The 23,554-nt window shown below is 38.7% G+C and overlaps 1 protein-coding gene across 1 annotated transcript in view; it reads left to right on the top strand.

Annotated features, from left to right (window-relative positions):
• PAPPA2 (pappalysin 2) overlaps positions 1 to 23,554 on the top strand; it is a 289,437-nt gene that overhangs the window by 162,332 nt on the left and 103,551 nt on the right. The window contains exons 12-13 of the mRNA XM_020879747.2: positions 13,874 to 14,009; positions 14,212 to 14,431. Of these exons, the coding sequence (XP_020735406.2) occupies positions 13,874 to 14,009; positions 14,212 to 14,431 (356 nt within the window). The remainder of the gene's footprint in view (positions 1 to 13,873; positions 14,010 to 14,211; positions 14,432 to 23,554) is intronic.

Genomic DNA, 23,554 nt, shown 5'->3' with positions numbered 1-23,554 from the left:
ACATTATTCACATTATTTTTCCTTGAATTTTTTTTCAACCATTTCAAAATGCAAAAGTCATTCGTAGCTCACAGACCATAAAAAATAGGCAGTGGGTCAGTTTTGGCCCATGGGGTATAGAGTCTGACCTCTGCTGTATTTCTAGTTTCCAGTCCACTGCCTAAAATGAACAAAATATTGTATTGTAGAGGGATTCGATGATGAATGAATCTTCACCCTTAAGGTACATACTCCTCAGCGGTCATATTAACCAACTACCATAGAAGACAAAATGCTACAAATACAGTTAAGTGTAAAATAGACTCAAAAGGACCTGGTGATTGATTGGACGTAGGGAGACAGAGATAGCTTTATCTCAAATGGAATTTCCCCATTCATCTAATCTTCCACACCCCTTTATACCCCACCCCCCAAACACACACATATACACATTCTAAGATTTAGAAATTTTAGTCATAACAGATTGCTTTCAGTGCTGGAAAACACCAAAGTTTTTATATTTCCATAGCCTTTCAGGTAAGGAGTTCATGTTTTTCCTTCTTGGTAAGTGCTTTCTCCACTTTGACTTTCCAAAAAACACATACTAATCTTCTAAGATTTAGCTCAAGGATTACTTCTATTATAAGGCCTAGACTTTTCTAAATTTCTCTCCCAAACCCTACTTAGTATGTGTAATTAATCTCTTCCTCCTATGTGCTTCCTCAATAAACATTTCTATCATAGTTCCTACACACTTGCAAATAATCCATAGTTCAAAGAAGACTTTATAGGGAAATTAGAAAATATTTTGAGTTGAATGAAAATAAAATAATATGTCAAATTTTATGGGATGCAATTAAAGCAATGTTACAGGGAAATTTATAGCTTTAAATGTCTGTGTTTGGCAGGAGTCGGGGGGTGGGGAGGTAGTTAGAGTGGGGGGAAAGCATTATAAAGGGTTTCCCTGGTGGTTCAGATGGTAAAGAATCTGCCTGGAATGCAGAAGACTCAGGTTTGATCCCTGGGTCAGGAAGATTCCCTGGAGAAGAGAATGGCTACCCAATCTACTATTTTTGCCTGGAGAATTCCATGGACAGAGGAGCCTGGCAAGCTAAGGTCCATGGAGTCACAAAGAGTCAGACACAACTGAGTGACTAAGACTTCTATTTTTTTCAAGCATTATAAAATCAATAATCAATTTTCACCTGAAGTAATTGGAAAAAGAGAAAATAAAAACCAAAGTAAAAATAAAAAGGATATATCAAAGAGCAAAAGTCAGCCAAGTAGAAAAAAAAGTTCCCATATCATCACTGTTATTTTATTTTCTCTAGAAATAGCAATAGTGCAATTTGACTTTTAGTTTATACTTTATGAGATATAAAATAAATGAAATATAAAACATGAAGAAAGATTTAAATTTTAAATCATTTTCTCATAAACTGAATTAACATCTAAAGAGAAAAACAACCTGAAAATTATTTTACTTATCTATTTTTTTATAGTTTTGCCTCTTAAAATTTAGTTTTTAACATATTCAAAATTCATTTTCATATGTAGAATACAATAGAGTCCCACTTTGTTTTCTAAATACAATAAGCCAGTTTTTCTAACTCTATCCATTAAAACTTTAATCCTTACCCTGATAATTTGTGGCACTACATTAACTATACACTAGTTTCTGGAATATTCAAGAGCCGGTTTTTAAACATTCTGTTCTATTCCATTGATCTACTTTTCTACTCCTTACACCAGCAATACAATACACTGTTTCTATTACTATAACTTTTTACTATGTAAAGCATTTCTGGTGGAGCATATCCTCCCCCCTTTCCACTTTTTTGTATATCTTTTTTCAAAATTGAATTAGCTATTCATTATTCACTTATTTCACATTATTCACTTATTTTCCAATTTTAGAATAAGCTTTGGATAGTTTCTTCCACTTCTTGAAAAGCATACTGCTACATATGAGCTGAATTTAATCAAACACTTGATTTCACCATTTGGTATGATCTTGTGATTTCTCTTCTTTGATCCATCATTATGTTGAATCACATTGATGGATTTCTTTTTTAAGATATCAAATCATGTTTGTCTTTGTGAGTGAACCTGCTTGTTTTTTATGTATAATATTTAAGCATACTCTTGGATTTTATTGATTTTTAATCTTGGATTCCTACTTTTACATTTATATGTGAAATTAGTTTATATATTTCATTTTTGAATATTCAGAATATACAACTCTTATAAAATTGTTTGGGCAGTTTTTCCTCTTTTCTACTTTTTGAAACCACTTGCATAAAATAAGAATTATCTGTTCCTTCAAAATTTGTTAGAACCCACCCGTAAAACCAATTGAACCTGGTTCAGCTCATTTGGCTCATCTCTATTATGTTATGGTTCATCTCTGTTTTAGGTATAGTTATCACTCCCTTTATACTGGAATTTTCCAACCTTCCTTTTCTCTTGTTTTCTTAATTACACATGCCTGGTACTTCTTCAAAGAACAAATTTTAGTTTTATTCATTTCTGTTTTTATTCTAGTTGCTATTCTCCAATTCACTGATTTCTGTCCTTCTCTTTATTATTTCCTCCCTTCCTGTTTCTCTGGATTTACACTGATGTTCTTTTTTAGCTTCTTGTGTTGGACACTTGGATAATTTGTTTTCACTGTTTCATAAATTTTCCCTCTAGATGTTATTTTAACTGTAGTCCATAAATACTGATATATAGTTCTTTTATTGTCAACGAGTCCTAAGTATTTTTATACCTCATAATTTCTTTTTGAAGTTGTGAAATTTTAATAGCGTTTTGTTTCTAGCCCTGATTTTTCAGAGCATAACAACTTTAATTGTGCCAGTTATGTCAGTATTAGAGTTTTACTCCTCTTCCACTTGGCCAAATGGTTTATTAGGAAGTACGTAAATAGTGAGCCTTTATTCATTCAGAAATTAAGGACCAGTCTGTACTAGAGATGTATTAGAGATTCTCCTAGCTGGTCAAAAACTCTTACCATTTTTCTCTATTTTTTTTTAACATATATATACAGAAATATCTACAAAATCCTTTTTCCTTTCCTCTTTTCTTATTTTAAAAATTTGTGTTCATTGTTCTTCTTTCTTTTATTCTTTATTTTCAAATTATTTATTTATTGTTTAATTGAGGCATAACTGACATACAAGATTATTTTAGTTTTAGGTGTAAAACATAATGATTCAATATTTGTATATATTGGGAAATGATCACCAGAGTGAGTCTAGTTAACATCCATCACCATACTTAGAGCTTTTTTTCTTGTGATGAGAGCTTTTACGATTGACTCTTTTAGCAACTTCAAATATGCAGTACATTATTAACTGCCATGCAGCACAGTACATCCCCTTGACTGTGTTTTATAACTGAAAGTTTGTACATTTTGACTCTCTTCATCTACTTTGTCCACTCCCTAATCCCCACCTCTGGCAAACACTAATCTGTTCTCTGTATCTATGAGCTTGTTTTTTTCCCCTTTTAAAAAAATCCCATATCTAAGTGAGATCATAGAGTATTTGTCTATCTCTGTTATTTTACTTAGCATAAAGCCCTCAAGTTCCGTCCATGTTGTCACAAATGGTAAGATCTCCTTCTTTTTTATGACTGAATATATGTGTACACACACACACACACACACACCACATTTTCTTTATATATCCATCTATCATTAGACACTTAGGTTGTTTCCATATATTGGCTATTGTAAGTAACATTACAGTGAACATGAGGGTGCATATATATTTTTGAGTTAGTCTTTTCATTTTCTTTGGCTAAATACCCTAACATGGAACTGATGGGTCACATGGTGGTTCTATTTTTCAAAATGTTTTGAGTAAACTCCTTACTACTTTCCTTAGTGGCTGCGCCAATATACATGGCCATCAACAGTGCACAGTTACCCTTTATCCACGTCTTTGTCAATACTAGTTGCTTCTTACCTTTTTGATAGTAGTCATTCTAGCATTTTTCAGAGTACAGGTCTTTCACCGCCTTGATTAAATTTATTTCTAGGTATTTTATTCTTTTTATACAGTTGGAAATGGAATAGTTTTCTTAATTTTTCTTTCTGATAGTTTATTAGTGTTTAGGAATGCAACCAATTCTATGTATTGATTTTGTATCCTACAACTTCACTGAATTCACATTAGTTCTAATAATTTTTTGGTGGTGTCTTTAGGTTCTATATATAAAACCATATCATCTGCAAACAGTGACAGTTTTACTTCTCCCTTTCCAATTAAGATACCTGTTATTTATTTTTCTTGCCTAATGTTCTGGCTGCTGCTGCTAAGTCACCTCAGTGGTGTCCCAACTCTGTGTGACCCCATAGACGGCAGCCCACCAGGCTCCTCTTTCCCTGGGATTCTCCAGGCAAGAATACTGGAGTGAGTTGCCATTTCCTTCTCCAATGCATGAAAGTGAAAAGTGAAAGTGAAGACTCTCAGTCATGCCTGACTCCTAGCAACCTCATGGACTGCAGTCTACCAAGCTCCTCCGTCCATGGGACTCCCCAGGCAAGAGTACTGGAGTGGGTTGCCATTGCCTTCTCCAATGTCCTGGCTAGAATAACCAGTACTATGTTGAATGCTGCTGCTGCTGCTAAGTCGCTTCAGTCGTGTCCGACTCTGTGCGACCCCATAGACGGAAGCCCACCAGGCTCCCCCGTGCCTAGGGTTCTCCAGGCAAGAACACTGAAGTGGGTTGCCACTTCCTTCTCCAATGCATGAAAGTGCAAAGTGAAAGGGAAGTTGCTCAGTCGTGTCGACTCTTAGCGACTCCATGGACTTCAGCCTACCAGGCTCCTCCATCCATGGAATTTTCCAGGCAAGAGTACTGGAGTGGGTTGCCATTTCCAATAGAAGTGGCAAAATTGGGCATCCTTGTCTTTTTCCTAATCTTGGAGGAAAAGTTTTCAAGTTTTCACCACTGATAGGACGTTATCTGTGGATTTGTCATATATGGTCTTTATTATGTTGAGGGTTATTCCCTGGATATCCGCTTTGTTGAGAATGTTTATCATAAATATATGTTGAATTTTGTCAAATGTTTTTTCTGCATCTATTAAGATGATCATATTGTTTTTATTCTTCATTTTCTTAATGTGGTGTATCATGTTGGTTGATTTGCAAATGCTAAACTATCCTTTCATCTCTGGAGTAAATTCCACTCTGTCATGGTGTATAATCCTCTTAATGTAATGTTGAATTTGGTTTGCTAATATTTTGTTAAGGATTTTTCCATTTATATTCATCAGGGATATTAACCTGTAATTTTCTTTTCCTGTGGTATCCTTGTCTGGTTTTGGTACCAGGCTAATGCTGGACTCATGAAATGAGTTTGAAAGTATTCCCTCCTCTTCTGTGTTCTGAAGAGTTCAAGAGGAATTGGCTTTAATTCTTGGAAAGTTTGGTTGAATTCACCAGTATAGATGTCTCATCCTGGACATTTTTGTAGAGAGTTTTTAAATTAATGGTTCAGCCTCCATAGTAGTTATTGGTGTGTTCAGATTTTCTATTTCTTCATTACTTGTCTTTGAAAAGTTGTATGTTTCTAGTAATTTATCCATTTCTTCTGGGTTGTTTAATTTGCTAGTGTATAATTGTTTGTAGTAATCTCTTCTGATCCTTTATGTTTCTTTGGTACCTGTTGTAACGTTTCCTGTTTTATTTATGATTTTATTTGAACCCTCTCTTTCTTCTTGGTAAGTCTGACTAAAGGTTTATCAGTTTTGCTGATCTTTTAAAAAATCAGGTCTTGGTTTTATTGATTTTTTTCTATTGTCTTTCTATTCTCTATATCATTTATTTCTGTACTGACTTTAATCCCTTCCTTCTACTGTCTTTGGCTTTGTTCTTTCTTCTTTTTCTAGTTCCTTTAGTTGTAAAGTTAGGTTGTTAATCTGAAATTTTTCTTACATCTTGAGGCAGCCATTTATTTCTATGAACTTCTCTTATAACTGCTTTAGAATTGAACTTATTTACTTTTAAAGTAATTGATAAGTATGTATTTTCTGACATTTTGTTAATTGTTTTCTTGTTGTTTTGTAGTTTCTCTTCTTACTAGTTCTTCTCTTGCTTCCTTTGTCGCTTGATGACTTTTAAGAATGATATACTTAGTTTCCTTTTCATTATCTTTTTTGTATCTATTACAGGTTTTCTGTATCTATTACAGTCCAAGACTATATTCAAGGCATACTTATACTAAATTTTTTTTCTCTGACATTTAAATTTATATGGTGTGCTGTTTTTATTTTGCAAGATCTGACAATTCTTTTTTTTTATTTCATAAATTGGAAGGTAAGCCTCTATTCAAAGATTCATCCAGAAAACTATAACCATCCAGAAAACTGTCCAGATATCATAATTGAGCAAAAAAAAGAAAATTCATGTGTAGAAGTTGCCTAGGCTAGCCACAATTTCTTTGACATTATTTGTAGAAAAGTTGGCAAGGTCTTTTGTCAGAATCTATTAACTTAATATAGATTTCTAAAAATATTAGTTATCTGAATTTCAATCTTTTATGGGAAAGGTGCACCAAATTAATCAGGGACTTAGAAACTGACAAAAATGTATGCTCAGAGGAATATCGTAAGCTCAGATTTTACCATTTATCAATCATGACCTTATATAATCATATATCCTTCTTTGGCATCATTTTTCTTTGAATTAAAATGAGGTGTTTGGGCTAGGTGATTCCTTTCAGCTCTGTTATATTTCAAGCTTGATGGTGAATTTTAGAAAGGATAATATAATAAATAAGTATGATCAATAAGGTAATTGTAGTCAGGCTATTAAGTGATAAGGACAAAGGTAATCATATCTATTGATTCTTTTTGAGTTTTGCTACTTAAAACCTGACTGGCTTCCAAAAGCCTCAGTGTCACCTACGAACTAGGTAGAAATACAAATCTCAGCTGTATTAAATCAGAATCTTTAGTTTAACATGATTCTCAGGTGAATTGTATACACATTAAGGTTTAAGGAGCTCTACAGGGTTATTATCTCATGAGTAAAATAACTGATGTTCAAAATGATGCCTCCAATTATGAAAATTCACTTAAGTACAGGATCCTGTTTTTAAGAGGGAAGAAAATTTTTTAATACATACTGGGATTATTTCTATGCACATGATTTAACTTCTGAAAAGTTCTTGCTTTCCAAAATAAAATTTTCTCCTTGGAAAATTAACCTAGGTAAATACCTACAGTCCCTGGGAATCCTAAGAAATCAAATATGACTATGCAAATATAATTTTCACTTCCATCAAAAATTAGCCTAATACATTGAGAGAAGAATTTCATCTCTCCTTGGCTAAGCAGTTTAGCTCCAGAGATAAAGGACTCATTTTCCATTTTCCTATCTGATTGCCACTCATGCAACTTGATTGATTTTACATGGAAACTTTTGCAGGCCCTAGATATGACAACTTAGCAGACTCTAAGTTTCATAAATACTTGGAATAGCAATTTTCTTTTAATCAGAAGGAAAGATTTCCTGGCTCCACAGTGAATCCCTCATCCCCTCACTTACGCAGTCTAGTTCCCAAGAGATCCTTCATTATCAATATTTCTTAATATGTTTTCACATTCTCAGATTTTGTCTTAAGTGGAGTTTCCCCAGGATTCAGACTATGAGATAAAGATTTGCACGCAGAAAGTTTACCAAGAACTTTCTTTGGGATCAATACCTAGGGGAGAATGAAAGATCCAGGAGTTGGCAGAGAGAGGAGTAGGACTGTGAAACATTTACACAAAGGTTTCAGCATCCCACAGGGAGCTAGGATGGCCCTTCAGAGTTATCCCACTTTGTATACCACACAATCCTATCAAAAGGTCATTAGACATGGGGTTCTCCTCTCCCCCTACTCCAGAGAAGTGGCATGACCTTGTGGAGGCTTTCTTTCTCTGAAGGCAGAGACTTGATATGAGCTGAATGCTCAGTCATGAAGAAGGGGATTTTTGTGGCACACCACAGTATTCATTACAGATTTGAGTTTTGCCTTTATGATCCCCCTCTGAGCCTCACAAGTTCTTCTAACACAAGGTTTCTGTAGACTTAGTCCTGGTATCTAAAATCACAGCTGAAGAGATGCTATTAGAAGGAACTAAGCAATAAGTTGATTTTGGTCTGAGCCCTTCCACTGACCTGTCAAACCATACCCTGTCATATGCCTCCTCCTGGATAATTTGGGTCATAATAGAGATTTCTTCTTAATTTCATAAAATTTACAAGTTGACCTCACTCTTCTAAAGAAAGAACTACATAGCTCGTGATATTTATAACCTTACTTGTATGATGACGGGATAATGCTAGAAATCAACTGGACTTTGACCAATATCCAGAGAGACAGGGGCTTCAGCACCAGAAGGAAGTCAAACTCTGTTGAAAACTCCTCCCACATTTTGACCCACATCCTCATGTGGAGAGGCCACCAAGAGATCTCAAGTTCAGAGGCAAGACCTAGTTACCTCTCACCTTCCCTTCATCTGTTAGATCTGGACTTCAGGTTAGATACCTTGAAAGTTTCAGTTAGTCTCTCCATTCTCAAATTTCTGAAGTCTACATAGACAGTAATATTATCAGAGTAAAATTGCAAGTATTTGATAATTTTTCACCTACACAAAAAAAGGCATATGGTTCAACCAACAGTGTAAGCATTCTTAATCTAATTTCTATTGACCCTACTTGAACTGTGAATGACTTTCAAAGGGCTCTCTTAGCTCCCTGAAATAGTATCATGTTTTTATACCTAGGTATTTATATGACTTCACTTTTTGTGGAGAGAGAGGGCGCACATGTCAACAAGTTTTCTAAGAACTTTGTGATTTTCTGCTCACCAAAATTAGGAACCCTTGGGCAGTCAAAATAATACAGAAAACCCAAATTTCTAACTGTCTAACATTCACGTTGGAGAAAGTCACTTAAGCTCTCAGAATCCTACCTTCCACTTCTGTAATATAACCTTTGAATCCTAGGGATATTATAGTAAAAAATAAAATAAAATAATGTCTCAAATAGGAACAAAAGCCCAATGAGCTTAATGGAGGCTCCAGTAAAGCATGGTTGGGGAACTGTAAAGTACTTACAGACTGAAAGTAATATGTGCCCACTTTCTCCTGTTCAAGGGCCTTCCCTTTCTCTCTGAAATCAGGAAGTGCCATAGATGAATGAAAATGGAAAGGCACACAGAAAAAAATAACATCTCAGTAACTAACCAAAAACATTTTAAAACCTCAGAGAAGATTCTTTTCAAGTTTGTGGTATAGTTTCAGGGTTTGCTGTCCAGGGACCACCGCAAAGGATGACCTGAACATCAAGATGTTTGGTTTAGGAGTCAATTAAGTGTGTTTGTACCCAGCACGCAGACTGAAGAGGGATTTCTTGAGCCCAAAAAAGTTCTACACCAGGGAAGCATTCTTTCAGTCTTACCCTGTAGCAGTGGCCAGAAGTCAGATCCGGCAGTTAATGTGCAGACTTTGGATGGAAAGCAACTGAGTGCATGGGCTGGTTTTCCATTTCTGTCTGTCAGTTGGTTTCTATCTATCTATCTGCCTATTATCTATCTAATTCATACTCTCTCTGTTTCAAAGTATTTTGCTAGAGATTCACCGAGCTAATTTTACTGGCTATCATTCTATCTTTAGGCCATTCCTCAGTCCTCTCTGAGAATCAATTGCTTTTCTAAAAGATCTTGCCTTCTTTTGATATCTAACTGTAGTTTGTCTTCTTCATAAAAGCCATGTTCAAATTAATTTTATATGGCCCTGTAATACATAAATGCAATTTTCTTGTTAAAACAAGCAATAAAATATTACAAATAAAGCTAACAATTCCCTTGACCTCTTAGCATCTTGGACTTTTCTCTTGGGGTCATGCCTGGTACTCATTTCAGATTTGCATAGTCCCCAGTTAGCTGCCTCTGGTGTATTTTGTCTAGAAGGGGGCAGCTGTTCGCATTGTGCATTTGGTGTGGTGATTAGAGGAGTGTCTTACTTATGTAGTGACAATGGTGGTGTGAGGTTAGAATAAGCAGAGTTTTGTGTTGCCAGATTTCCTGCTCTAGACACTACCTACTTTTGTTTAAGAACACAAAATTCATTGTTTATTTCATATAAAGTAAAAATAGCCTAGACTGTTATATAAATTAAAATAGATGTGACTTGGCTGTAGAAAGAGCAGCTTTGAAAAATATCATGTTTGTTCAAATAAAGAATGCATTTTAGTATTCTAATTATACTGTCAATTCTAGAAATGTCTTTGTTTATATGTACAGCAAAAGTAGATTTTTAATAAACACATATTGAACTGAATTTTTTTTGATGTCTATTAAAAGTTATGTATTCAAAATGTATTTTTCATAGATTCCATATATAAAGTAGAGATGCATTCTATACCAAGAGCCTCAAATATTGCCAGTTTCTGTGGAAGCAGAACCTGAAGTACCAATTCACACCTACAAGTGCCATTTTAAAACAGCATATGTGAGATCCTTTAGCCTATAAATTTCAGAAAAGCATAATTCTCCATATACCAAACTACAGAGTTGTGTGTTTAATTTAAATGTTTCTTCTTTATCCTGTTCTTCCTGAAGTGTAAACAGAATTTTTAAAAAATGTTCCTTTTTGGAAATAAAAATTCTTGAGCATTGAGTCTTTACTAGATCATAGGCATTATCTTTGTGCTTTCACATGATTTCATTTCATCCTCATAGTAGCTGAGTGAGATGGATAGTATGTCTGCTCCTCAGGTGTGGAAAAGAAGAACCCTAGGGTCAGAGAGGAGAAATGGATTGTCAAAATTAGTTTACCCAGCTAGTAAAGATAGGGCTGGGACTATTCCAGGTGGCAGAGTGGTAAAGAATCCACCTGCCAATGCAGGAGACAGGGGTTCGATCCCTACGTTGGGAAGATCCCCCTAAGAAGGAAATTGCAATCCACTCCAGTGTCCTTGCCTGGGAAATCCCATGGACAAAGGCGCCTGGCAGGCTATATATAGTCTGTGGAGTCCCAAAAGAGTCGGACATGACTGAGCGACTAAACAACAACAATAAAGATGGGCTAAGAGTTAAACCCAGGGTTCTGCCTGGCCATCCCTCCCTTCGGAATGGTGCACTTACTAGATTCCTTTACCGTGGTTAGCATTCATTGTGCAGACTTGAACCGGTCTCTGGTTTGAGGTTCTAATAGTTATATGACAGAGCTCTACTTCTTTGCATTTGAGTTGCTCCTGTGGGGGCATATTCGGTATTCAGATGAGAATGAAGTGTGGCTACCTCTCTTGTGTCACTGAGAGAGGAAATGCCCAAGACTCGGCATCCTGTACCGTGATCAGACTTTCCTCTGCCAGTGTCTCACTTGTGGTTTTCCTACTAAAGCCACGGCCGGGAAATCCTGGCATAACCACTTCCCACAAATCACAAATCAAGGCACAGAGACACTGCCACTGCCACAGGAACAGGCTTTAAGGTTCAAAGTGATTTGGGATTCAAAGACCCTTAGAGTAAGGCAGTGCAAAATGAGTCAGAGGTTTTGGGCACAGGCCCTCAAGACAGAGAAATCCACAGCATAAAGCCTACTAATTAGTTTCAGGAGGGTGGTGTCTATTTGGGGACCCAACAGAAAGTGGGAAAACTGAGCCCTCCTGTTCCTCATTGAAGCCACCCCACTCTTCGAGTCTGAGACCTATTCGGGTAAAGCCACCAGGTACTTGTTTGGGCTCTGTTTGTTCCTGGCTCAGGAAACAACCCAGAGCTTTCTTCCAGTACTTGGGTCTCTTTTGTGGTGTATGAAAAGGAAGAAGTTGTGGGCGTTCCCGGGGGACTTTGATGTCGTCTGGGGGCTGGAGTTGAGGGCTTTGTGTTAGGCTCCTGGTTAACTTATGGTGTGTTTCATGTCTAGCCCTCATCTAGCCAGGAACAAAGGACCTCGTATTGCAGGCCATAACCTATGGGTCTGGAAGTTTTTTAAGTTATAAAGAAATATTTACTACTTCAAAGAGGGAAGATGAAAAGGGGGCGGGGAATGACACTGTAAAAAAAATAGAGCAGTGGCTGGTCTTTCCCTCAAAGGAGGAGAGCGAGAAGGGAGAGTTGTGCTACATTAACCACTGAGAATCATAAAATCACCCTAATTAAGCCAGCAGTGCAAATGGACACTCTATAAACATACCACCAAGGCTCAGGGAGAGTAGGTCTGTGGACAAGGAAAAATTCTCGTTAAAATAGAAAACATGTTTGACTCTCCTGCTCCCCATTTTAAGAAAAGCCCTCTGCCTTTAGATGTCGTACCCTGCTCTGACACTGAGGACAGTGTTTGGGGGGGCTCTATCCCTTTCAGAAGGCTTCCCTGGTACTTCAGCTGGTAAAGAATCTGCCTGCAATGCAGGAGACCCCAGTTTGATTCCTGGGTCCACAAGATCCCCTGGAGAAGGACTAGGCTACCCACTCCACTATTCTTGGGATGCCTTCATGGCTCAGACAGTAAATAATTCACCTGCAATGTGGGACACCTGGGTTCGATCCTTGGGTCAGGAAGATCCCCTGGAGAAGGGCATGGCAACCCATTCCAATATTCTTGCCTGGAGAATCCTCATGGACAGAGGAGCCTGGTGGGCTACAGTCCATAGGGTTGCAAAGAGTCAGATACAAGGGAGAGACTAAGCATAACACAGCACATCCCTTTCAGAACCTGATACAAAGCTAGAGCAGTACATATGGACTGTTGTACATTCCAGCCCTAGATTCTAAGAAAGCAGCAACCATGCAACACTGGGGAAGATGGGAGATGACTCTCAGTATCGCAATGTTAAGAGTAACATTGAGCCCTAGGAAATAAGACAAAAGTAGAATTTCAACATCAGATAATGGAAGATGAGTTCTTCAGGTCATTCCCCAATATATGAAATGTTTTATTTTAAAGGATTTTTTAGGGACAAGACTGCTTCATTGTTAATTAGTCTAGCCATCTAGACTATTTCTTACCGAAAACTGAATTTTCCTATGAATTCTCAGCACTGGCCTATTTTCCAGGCACGGATAGAGTAAATGTTGTGCTTGGGGCACCAGAAGAATAAGAAGCTGCAGTTTGGCAGCATCTAGTTTTGAAGCAACAGACTCTGCAGTAACATTTCTCCTGTATCATAGTTGAAATGCTAAGTGAGGGGTTCTGATAACAATTTTAAGGGGGAGACAAGGAGACAGGGAGGGTTTCCCTGGTGGCTCAGTGGTAAAGAATCTGCCTGCCAAGGCAGGAGACACAAGTTCGATCCCCGGGTCAGGAAGATTCCCTTGGAGAAGAAAATGGCTCCTGACTCCAGTATTCTTGCCTGGGAAATCCCATGGATAGAGGAACTGGAGGGCAACAGTCCATGGGGTTGCAAAAGAGTCAGACATGACTCAGTGACTAAACAACAGCAATAAAGGAGATAGGGAAGGATAATTAGCTATGCCAGTTGAGAACAAAGCGTTAGCTTGGTGATCATCTTGTCCACGTCTCTCACATTGGAAATGGGGAGGTATTGGCTATACAGTGGTTTACTGTCTCCAGCAATGGTCTCCTTGAGTGATCTTTTAGAGAAGGGTAATGAAAGATTCAAGTATAAAGAACTGGTTGAAGTAAAAAGTCTCAGAAAAAAATGGGACTCTCAGTAGCTGAAAGTTAGCTACTTTCCAGCTAGTTTTTACTTTTGATAAGACCATGATTGTCCTTCTGTGCCTACTCCATGTTTCTTTTCCCCATTTGTAAGGAGAAGGGAGTTCTTATCTTTTAAGTGGCGAGCTATTTGAGAGGGATAAAAGTAGTGTGACATGTGCCTTAAGAGCCCACTGGAAATAATGGCTCGTGCATGTATGTGCTTGTGCCTAGGTTTGTTTCAATAGACCAGGAGTGGCCACAGCAATTTTCATTTTCTTGGCATCTGATGGCCTGGTACCTGGGGAACGCCAGCGGCCAACAGTGACCCTTTACCTGACCGATGTCAGTGGAAACAACCACTCTCTTGGTGAGTCTGACAGTTATCCCTTTAGGGCCACCAGAGGACAATCCCGTAGGCCCAGGATTCAGCTCGATGTCTGTCTCTGATATTATTTGAGACCTTGTTACATCATACAGCTATTGAGAAGATAAAAATGAACACTAGGTATGGAAACTTGATGCTACACAAATGGCTTAAAATATTATTCAATCCCCTTGTTTCTCTTCAGGAACCTATGAACTGTCATGCCAGCATAACCCACTGGTTATCAACATAACTCATCACTCAAACGTCCTCTTCCACCATGCCACATCAGTGCTGCTGAATTTCTCAACCCCGTTGGTGGGCATCTCGGCAGTGGCTCTAAGGACATCCTCTGACATAAGTCCTTCGGCTCCCAACAGCTGCATCATCCCAGAGCACCAGGGGAAAAATCATCAGGGACAAAGGTATAAAGTCCCCTTACTTCCTTTTCCCTTTCTGTTTCAACAACTGCTATCATTTTCATACATACTATCGTATATAAAGTGGGTGTTTGTTCACTAACTAAAAATGGGTCTGAGAACTACTAAAAAAGACATAAGAAGCAAGCAAAGAACAATTCATAGAAGGCACACTTGCATTTTATATTTTGCTCTTCTTTCCTTAGCTGAGAATAATTTTTATGTAAATATTGATCATCTTTACTAGGTCTTAAAATCTCTTATACATATAAAACCACTGCCTCCAAATCAACATTGCTATGTAAACTGCCAAATTTCCCTGCCAAAAACTCAGTGTTCCCTAAGTGATGTATATTTTTCCACTTGTTCCCACCTGGACAGTGTATATAGTGAGTTTAACAATTAGTCTCTAAGGCATGCTATATAATCAATTAGACTTACATATGGAAATCAGGACTATATGAGCTGTGTGCCATTCTGTAGACATCTGTGACTGTCACCATCTAGATAGTGTTTCCAGACATCTAGGTAGTGTTTCCTGGACTCTCACTACAGCTAGTAAGGAATGTTGGTGTGCCCAAGGTTGGCCCTGATGAGGCAAGGAACAAGTCAGACACAGTAATCTGTGTCTTGTGCTGAATTCATTCTCTGAAAGGTCTAAACAGTTGAGTAGGACTACAGGTAACAGAGTTTGTTTCCTCAAGGAGTCAAGTGTCAGGCAATCGGGATCCTAGTCACAAAAGCTGGGGTTGCATGCAGTGCTCCATCATCAAGGAGGGACTCCGATACCACCATGCCCAACCTAGGTATCCCAGAAACCCAATCTTGATTAGGAGGTAGACAGTACTAATATAGTATTTTACTTATCTTTTTCTCTGTAGCAAATTATATTAATACCAACATTTAGTGGATTATCACAGTTTCTGTTGGTAAGAAATCTGGATGCAACTCAGCTAGGTGCCTCTGGCTTAGCACCCCTTAGGAGGTTGCCATTTGCTCTTGGCCAAGGCTGCAGTAACCTCAGGCTCAAGTGGAGCCTTCTAGAATTCACTTCCTAACTCACTCATGTGGCTATTGGCAAGCCTCGGGAGATCTGTGGCCAAATTCATTCGCATAGGTGCTGGCTGTGGGCACACTCACATAAGCATGGCTCAATTCCTTGCCACACAAGCATCTCCATAAGCTGCCTGAATATCTTTATGACATGACGGCTAATAATCCAAAAAAATAAAGAGAGCCAGAAAGGGTGAGTACATGAGAATCTGCCCCAAAGGGAAGCCAGTCTTTTGATAACATAATGTTGGAATTGACAACCCATTAATTCTGGCATATTCTATTCATTAGAAATGAGTCAATTAGTCCTGTCCATACTCAAGAGGAAGGACGAGCATCAGGGCACAAATTATTAGGGGTCATTTACCACATGCAGTGATAGTAGTTCATGTTAATTGAGTATTAACTATGTGCCAGAGGTTGTAAGTGCTAGGAAGGAATAGGGTCTCTGTAATGGACATTGCAACATTAACTAGTTCATCTGCGACTTTTAAGTCTCCTGAGTGAGCAAACATCTTCAAATATGAATGCAAGAATGTAGACTGTTAAAATAACATTGTTTACTAGAGTGATTGCCTCTCTCTCATGTGTTTTCCAATTATTTTCTCTACTGGCTCTACCTCTGGCCTCAAGCCATACAGAATTTCTTTCAGGTCCCTGAAACACATGTTCTTGATGAGCTCCATGGCTTTGCACATAATGTTCCTACTTTCTTGAATGCTCTCCAGTACTTCTTCACTTCAACTCACACTCGACCATCAGGATTCACCTCCTTCTATGAAGTTTTGGCAAGCTCCTTCCTTATTTCCATAGGACATTGCACGCAACCCACACTCTACAAAAGCAACTATCTCTTTGGGTGATAGCTTATTTATTTTCTTGTTCTATCCCACTCTGAACTCCCTACAGTAGGCATTCTGCTCAGTATCTCCCAATACCTAGCAGAGGCCCTGACATATCAGAGATGTCAGAAACTGTACATCGCATGACAGTTACAGACCTTACCTCTAAATCCTCCATGGGACAGAACTGAACAAGCAAATCAGAAAAGAAGTCACAACCTCTCTGAGCCTGAGGGACAAGAATTCCCCTTGCACCATCCCAGCTGTGAAATTTTGACAAAGAAGTTGATTAATTATGATCACTGCTGCTAATTCTTTGCTTATTTTCTCTTGGCACTGTGGTAAAACAAGTTTTCTTATATGCATGCGTGCAAACCAGTAGAAATAGGATATGATTCTCCAGTTTACACAGAATGTATCTGGAATGCATAAGCATTTCCAAACCACATGTGACTGACAGGAGCCATGCAAATTGACTTTTCCTTCTCAGCCAGCAAATTAGTGCTATAGAGTAAATTTTGATACATAGGGGACCTAATAGATCCCACGTATTTTCTTTGTGGACAGATTTAAAATCTGAACCCCTATATATTCTCAAAGGATGGAAGTCTTTTAGCATCTTTGTATCAATCACAGTTGTAAATGTAGATAGACCATAATATGAAAGCCTCAAATTCTGGGCATAGCAAGAGGGATTCCTGGCTACCTCCTTCTTACCCCTTATGACCTGAATTCCATTAATACTAAAATGGGCAAGGGAGAGCTGACAGATGCCTGGCAGTAGAAGATGTGTTATCCATTTTGGATTTAACCATTAATAACCAATGGCCTGTCTTCCTACATCACTGCACCTTTATTTATATTTTGAAATAGACTCTACGTCTTAGAGCAGTTTTGGATTCATAGCAAAACTGACTGGAAAGTACAGAGATTTCCCATAAACACCCCCCCCCCCACATACACATTCACAGTCTCCCCCACTGTCACACCTTCATCAGATATACAATCAATGAACCTACAAGGACACGTAATCATCACCCAGAGTCCAGAGTTTACATTAGGTTCATTCTTGGTTTTGCATATTCTATAGGTTTGAACAAATATTTAATGACATGTATCTGTTACAGTGTCATAGAGTAATTTCACTGCCCTGAAAATCCTCTGTGCTCTGCCTTAGAATACTGCATCTTTAAACCAGTGTGACTGGCCCACAGAATCTCAGCTGAGGTTCCAGTAAACTTAAGCCTGGCTTCCCGGTGACATTCATGATCCTTACTTTGGACTCTTTGGCTTTGATTTTTCTCTTCATCTTGTTTCCCATTTTACCATGATAGTGACCCAGTTTACGACCCTTTGGGCTTAGTCTTTTGATAACAGATCCTTAGTCTTGAAAACCAAGTTTAGTGTTCCTGGTTTTGGTCTCCTCGTGCCCACATGTGGTCAGTTGTGTCTGACTCTTTGCGACCCCATGGACTGCAGCCCGCCAGGCTCCTCTTTCCATGGAATTTTCCAGGCAAGAATATGGGAGCGGGTTATCATTTCCTCCTCCAGGGAATCTTCCCAACCTGGGGAACGAACCCACGTCTCCTGTGTCTACTGCATTGGCAGGTGGATTGTTTACCACTGCGCCACTTGGGAAATCCTACCAGTGCCGGATAACAGTTTACCGCATTTTTTACTGAGTATTTCCTGCTCTAGCCATCTTCGGGAAAGGCCTTGCATAACTTTCAACAGTATTCCATGAGTTGGAGTGTCAAGCAGATTCCCAACCATCCCAGGGTTGTGTTCATAGCTTTGGAAAGTGAGAATTATCTTTTTGATTAATACAATGGGGTTTTGAATGTTTCCAAAATATAATCCATGCACTAATAGGTTAATTTTCCTAAATGAGTAGATTAGCTCACAGATAATCAAGACTCATATAATCTACTTTGGAAATTCACAAGGTCAAGTCTAGCAGAATTTACTAATAGACAAGAATTTCTCATGGGCATGTGTTTCTCCTACAACAAGATTCTGTTCTTTCAGTCATATGAACACAATGAAAATATTAGTTGCAACTTCTCTGACCCTGCCTGATGGTATAGCCATCAGATGCCCCAGTGTTGAATCTTCTAAAGTTGAAGAACAGTATCTCCTTTTCCGGGGCCTAGGCTAATAGCAATGGTTGAAACTTCTGATCACTCATTTCTTTTCAGCATATACTTTCCTTTTATTGAATTTTTTTTCTACCTACCTGCCTTATAAAATATTGAGAATATATTATAACCTCCCAAACAATTGTGCTTCTTTCAACTTATCCTTATATTTCAAACAGTTCTGGGTTTTTATAATTTGTGTTACATAATTAGGTGTAGAAGTACTTGTGACTGTTTTATCTTTATTGGGATCATACCTCTTGCCAACGCTTTTGCCCCTTTAAAAGGATTTGGCTTTGCGTTATGCTTTGTCTGGAATTAAAATTTCCAAACCTGCTTTCTCTTTGTTTGTATTTGTTTGATAAATATTTGCCTTTCTTTTATTTTTAACCTTTCTCTATCCTCACTGCCAGTGAGCCCAGGGCACATTGCTTCATTGCACTGTTTACAAAGACAGTAGGATTTCATTGTGTAAAACTACTCCAAGCTTTTATTCTGAAATTTCATCTCATGGTCCCTAAGCCCATAATATTCTTTAGGATTCTGTAGCATCTTTACCTTTGGGATGTTTCTCTCCCGGGACTCAATGGCCTTTGTCAGTGATTCTCCCTTCCCCTCAGTCACTCCTACTTCACTCCACCAAGACCCGTATACTTTCTGACTGGAAATCGTGAAATGAGTAAAGAAATAGTGCTGCTGATGATAGAGAACAGATCTGTGATCCCTGAAAAGTAGCGCCCAGTTTCTTGGTCTTTACAGGGACCAGGGAATGAAGAAAGACTGACTCGTTTCTTTTCTTTTAGTATGGCTCCATCCTTTATTTGCTTTTTTTTTTCCCAGAAAATAAACAACAACAACAACAAAAATCACATTTTGGCTTCCAGTGATGTTTCTCAATTCAGTTCCAATACATTTTGAAATCAGGGGGGAATCCTCAGAGTCCAGCTATCCACCTTGGTTTTTGGTGTTAATCAGAGTTTTTCTATGTTTCTGTATTGTTGATATTTAAGTGGGAAGCAGGGAGAAATTACCTCTGAGGATTCTTGTGAGACTGCGTGAGAAGGATCCATGTGGAGTTTGTAGCCCATTCAAGCACCAGGTGGGACCAGTTCCACACCATTTCCCATCCTTATCTTTTTTTACCACCCTCCTTTTACAAAATGTGACAGTTATCCATCAGTTTACTGCTTTTCATCTCTAAAGTCACCCTCATCACCCTAATTCGTAGTACTAAGAATAGGATTCTGTTAATATTCACCCTTTGCTGAATGGCACAGTGTTAACTCTTGTCAACAGAGAGTCCTGGAGACACACTGCAGGAGGAAGGGGCGTCTCTTCCTGTTTCGGATTTGCCATCTTCTCTCTGACATGTGCACCAGTGATGTGTGGGACACCTGTGGTCAAAGATGGTGGCCTTTGTGTTCCGGGTGGCGCTTCACCACAGTGGTTAGAGGTGGTAGCTTCGTAATTGTGATCCCACAGCGTGTCATTGATTATCAGCATCCCATTTCCCACTGAGAAGTAGCTCAGCAGTGTACTCAAGCACACAGGCACAACCAAACTGATTCCCTCTATCTGTGTGACTCTACCTTCTACCATCATTCCCAGTTCTGTTCTGTGTCCGTCGGTCAATCGGGACACCATAATTAGAATGGGGAAGACTAATACAAGTAACCAGTAACAGAAAATGAACGCTTAAGGGGTAAGAAGAACACCTCGGTAGTTAATTTTAGAGAAGAATGGTGGATCAAGGGGGCAACCATTACTTTTAGGGATGGGGGGAGAGTATCTTGAGGAAGTGCACTCCACTCCCTCCAAGGCTGTGATTTTTCTCATTGGACAGGGAGAAGCAGTGTCACACTGGGTGACAGAGAAGGGTGCTGAGGTTTCGCAGGCTAAGACTGGCAATCAAGAAACCACCCACTGGGGTGCTGATCAAGGCTCATTAGGAAGCTGCCTGTTGAGGTTCTATTGGGACTTTCAGAAAAGTTGTCATAGCAAATGCTACTGAAACTGTCCAGGAGGTCACCTGCTGGGCACTGATGAACTTGATGGAAAGCCACCCATCAGGGTACCAATAAGACTTTCTGGGAAGTCATTCAGTGGGGTACCTTTGCTGGGAAGCTAGCTAGGGTTCTGGTAGGACTTCTGGGACATGCACAGTGTCACTGAAATTCTGGTGCTGTGTCTGACATCAAATGCTGCCGAAGCAAGGCAAGAAAAGCACATGGGAATCAAGAAGAGACACCCCTTCCTCCTAAAATGTCTCCCCAGTTATATCTACTGGGCAAACATGACATTACACTAACTGGCAAAAGAGCAAGATTTGCATGGTCCCTCTTTAGTATCTCAAAGCCGGGCAAAGAAGCTTGGGCATTTGGAAATGACCGGCCCTAAGTTGATTGCTGGCAGAAAATATTTTGTCAAATTACCATGAAGAAACCCCTTTTCCCTCTGCCTTTGATGTTCCAGATTAAGATTTTCCTGGCTTTAATTCTAAGACCAATTTTCTTCTTTCTTTCTTTTTTTAACTGAAGGGTAATTGCTTTACAGAATTTTGTTGTTTTCTGCCAAACATCAACACAGATCAGCCACAGGTATACACATGTCCCCTTCCTCTTGAACCTCCCACCCCATCCCACCTCTCTAGGTTGTTACAGAACTCCAGTTTGAGTTCCCTGAGTCATAAGCAAATTCCCATTGACTGTCTATCTGACTGACTACTTCCATGGTAATGTCAGTTTTCATGTTACGCTCTCCATACATCTCACCCTCTCCTTCCTCCCTCCACATCCCATGTCCATAAGTCTGTTCCCTATGTCTGTGTCTCCACTGCTGCCCTACAAATCATTTCATCAGTACCATCTTTCTAGATTCCATATATATGTGTTAGTGTATGATATTAGTTTTTCTCTTTCTGATTTACTTCACTCTATAATAGGCTCTAGGTTCATCCACCTCATTAGAACTGAGGTGAACTCAGGTGAACTCAAATGCATTCCTTTTTATGGCTGAGTAATATTCCATTGTGGGCTTCCCCAGTAGCTCAGCTGGTAAAGAATCCGACTGCAATGCAGGAGACTCCAATTCAATTTCTGGGTAGAAAAGATCCCCTGGAGATGGGATAGGTTACCCTCATGGGCTTCCCTGGTGGGGAAGAATCAGACAGTAAAGAATCCACCTGCAAAGTGGTAAACCTAGGCTCTATCCCTGGGTTAAGAGGTTCCACTGGAGGACGGCATGGCAACCCACTCCAGGATTCTTGCCTGGAGAATCCTCATAGACAAAGGAGCCTGGTAGGCTACATTTCATGGGGTCACAAAGAGTTGGACACAACTGAGTGAGTGACTAGGCACAGCACAGCACACAATATTCCATTGTATATATGCAACACAATTTCTTTATCCACTCATCTGTCGATGGATGTCTAGGTTCCTTCATGTTCTAGCTATTGTAAGTAGTGCTGCAATGAACATGGGGGTACATGTGTCTTTTTCAATTTTGGTTTCTTCAGGGTATATGCCTAGTGGTCGGATTTCTAGGTCAGATGGTGGTTTTCTTCCTAGTTTTTTAAGAATTCTCCATACTGTCTTCCATAGTGGCTGTATCAATTTACAGTCCCACCAACAGTGAAAGAGGTTTCCCTTTCCTCTACACCCTCTCCAGCATTTATTGTTTGTAGACTTTTTGATAATGACCGTTCTGACTGGTATGAGATGATATCTCATTGTAATTTTGATTTGCTTTTCTCTAATAATGAGCAATGTTGAGCATCTTTTCATTTGTTTGTTAGCCATCTGTATGCTAAGACCAATTTTCAATATAACTTCTAAGTAGACTGAACTAACTGGGCATTTATATTTTCTCTTTTTAATGTTTTGAACTTATTTTAAGTCCAAGGCAAACATAAGGTAAAAATATCATTTTAACTTATTCAGTATAAGTGCACATTCTGATTGAGATGGAAAACAAGTAATAGATACTCATAAATATAAAATTGTAGTGGGTTCTGAGGTTTACCTTAAACTGTAGCTTATTAAAACCAAGTATTCTACTATAAAACTGAATAAGATATTTATCTTTTAAAATGAATATCCATGTGGAAACCAGAGTCATTTCTTCTCTTTCTCTCTTGTTCTCACTCTCATTCTTTTTCACTTACTATATATAATCATGTTTGATCCTTTTTATCATTGTGGATAATTGAGAGTAGAATTGTGTAACAATTTAGGTCTAAAACAGTGAATGTATATGTGTGTGTACACACTGTATTTATATTACTGTGTTTCATTTCACATAGAAGACTTCTGAAAAAATTTAATGTAGAGTGATTTGTAAAACTAATTATTCTATATGGTGTGTGTGTGTGTGTGTGTGTCTGTATAGAGAAAGGGGTAGACTATATTTTAATATAGAAATATTCAAAAAATATTTATTAAGTGCCTACAGTATGCCAGGAATCATTTTTCAGTTAAGGAAACTGAGACTCAGTGTGTACAAATTCACCTTATTTGAAATTAGCAAAACCAAGACTAGAATCAAATTAATTTGTTTTTCTGTAAAGAAAGTTTCCATTTTACAAATGAAAAATTATTTTATAAATATACTCATGTCTATTACTACCCAGGAAATCCTACCCTCTCCCTCAAGCTGTATTCAGATTAGCATAACAAGAGGTTAACTGGCACCAGAATAATTAAAGAACACCTGTATTTTAGATATATTTATGCAAATGGCATATTTCTTTTGTGGATCCATGAAATTAAGAAATATAGATGTGGGCTCCAAGTAATGCAGGTGAGCTTGTGATATTTGATGGAGTAGGTGATAAGTGATGGAACTGTAAAGATACTTTGGGGGCTTCCTTGGTGGTCCAGTGGTTAAGAATTCACCTGCCAGTATAGGGGATACTGGTCAGATCCCTGCTCCGGGAAGATCCCAATGCCTCAGGGCAGCTAAACCCATGTGCCACAACTACTGAGCCCATGCTCCAGAGCCCAAGAGCCGCAGCTGCAGAAGCCCAAGGGCCCTAGAGCTTGTGCTTTGCAACAAAAGAAGCCATTGCAATGGGAAGCCTGGTCACCAAGACTAGAGAG

Source organism: Odocoileus virginianus, chromosome 11, assembly GCF_023699985.2.
Source record: "Odocoileus virginianus isolate 20LAN1187 ecotype Illinois chromosome 11, Ovbor_1.2, whole genome shotgun sequence".
Taxonomy (NCBI): domain Eukaryota; kingdom Metazoa; phylum Chordata; class Mammalia; order Artiodactyla; family Cervidae; genus Odocoileus; species Odocoileus virginianus.
Note: the sequence above shows the minus strand (reverse complement) of the source record. Positions and strands in the feature narration are given on the sequence as shown.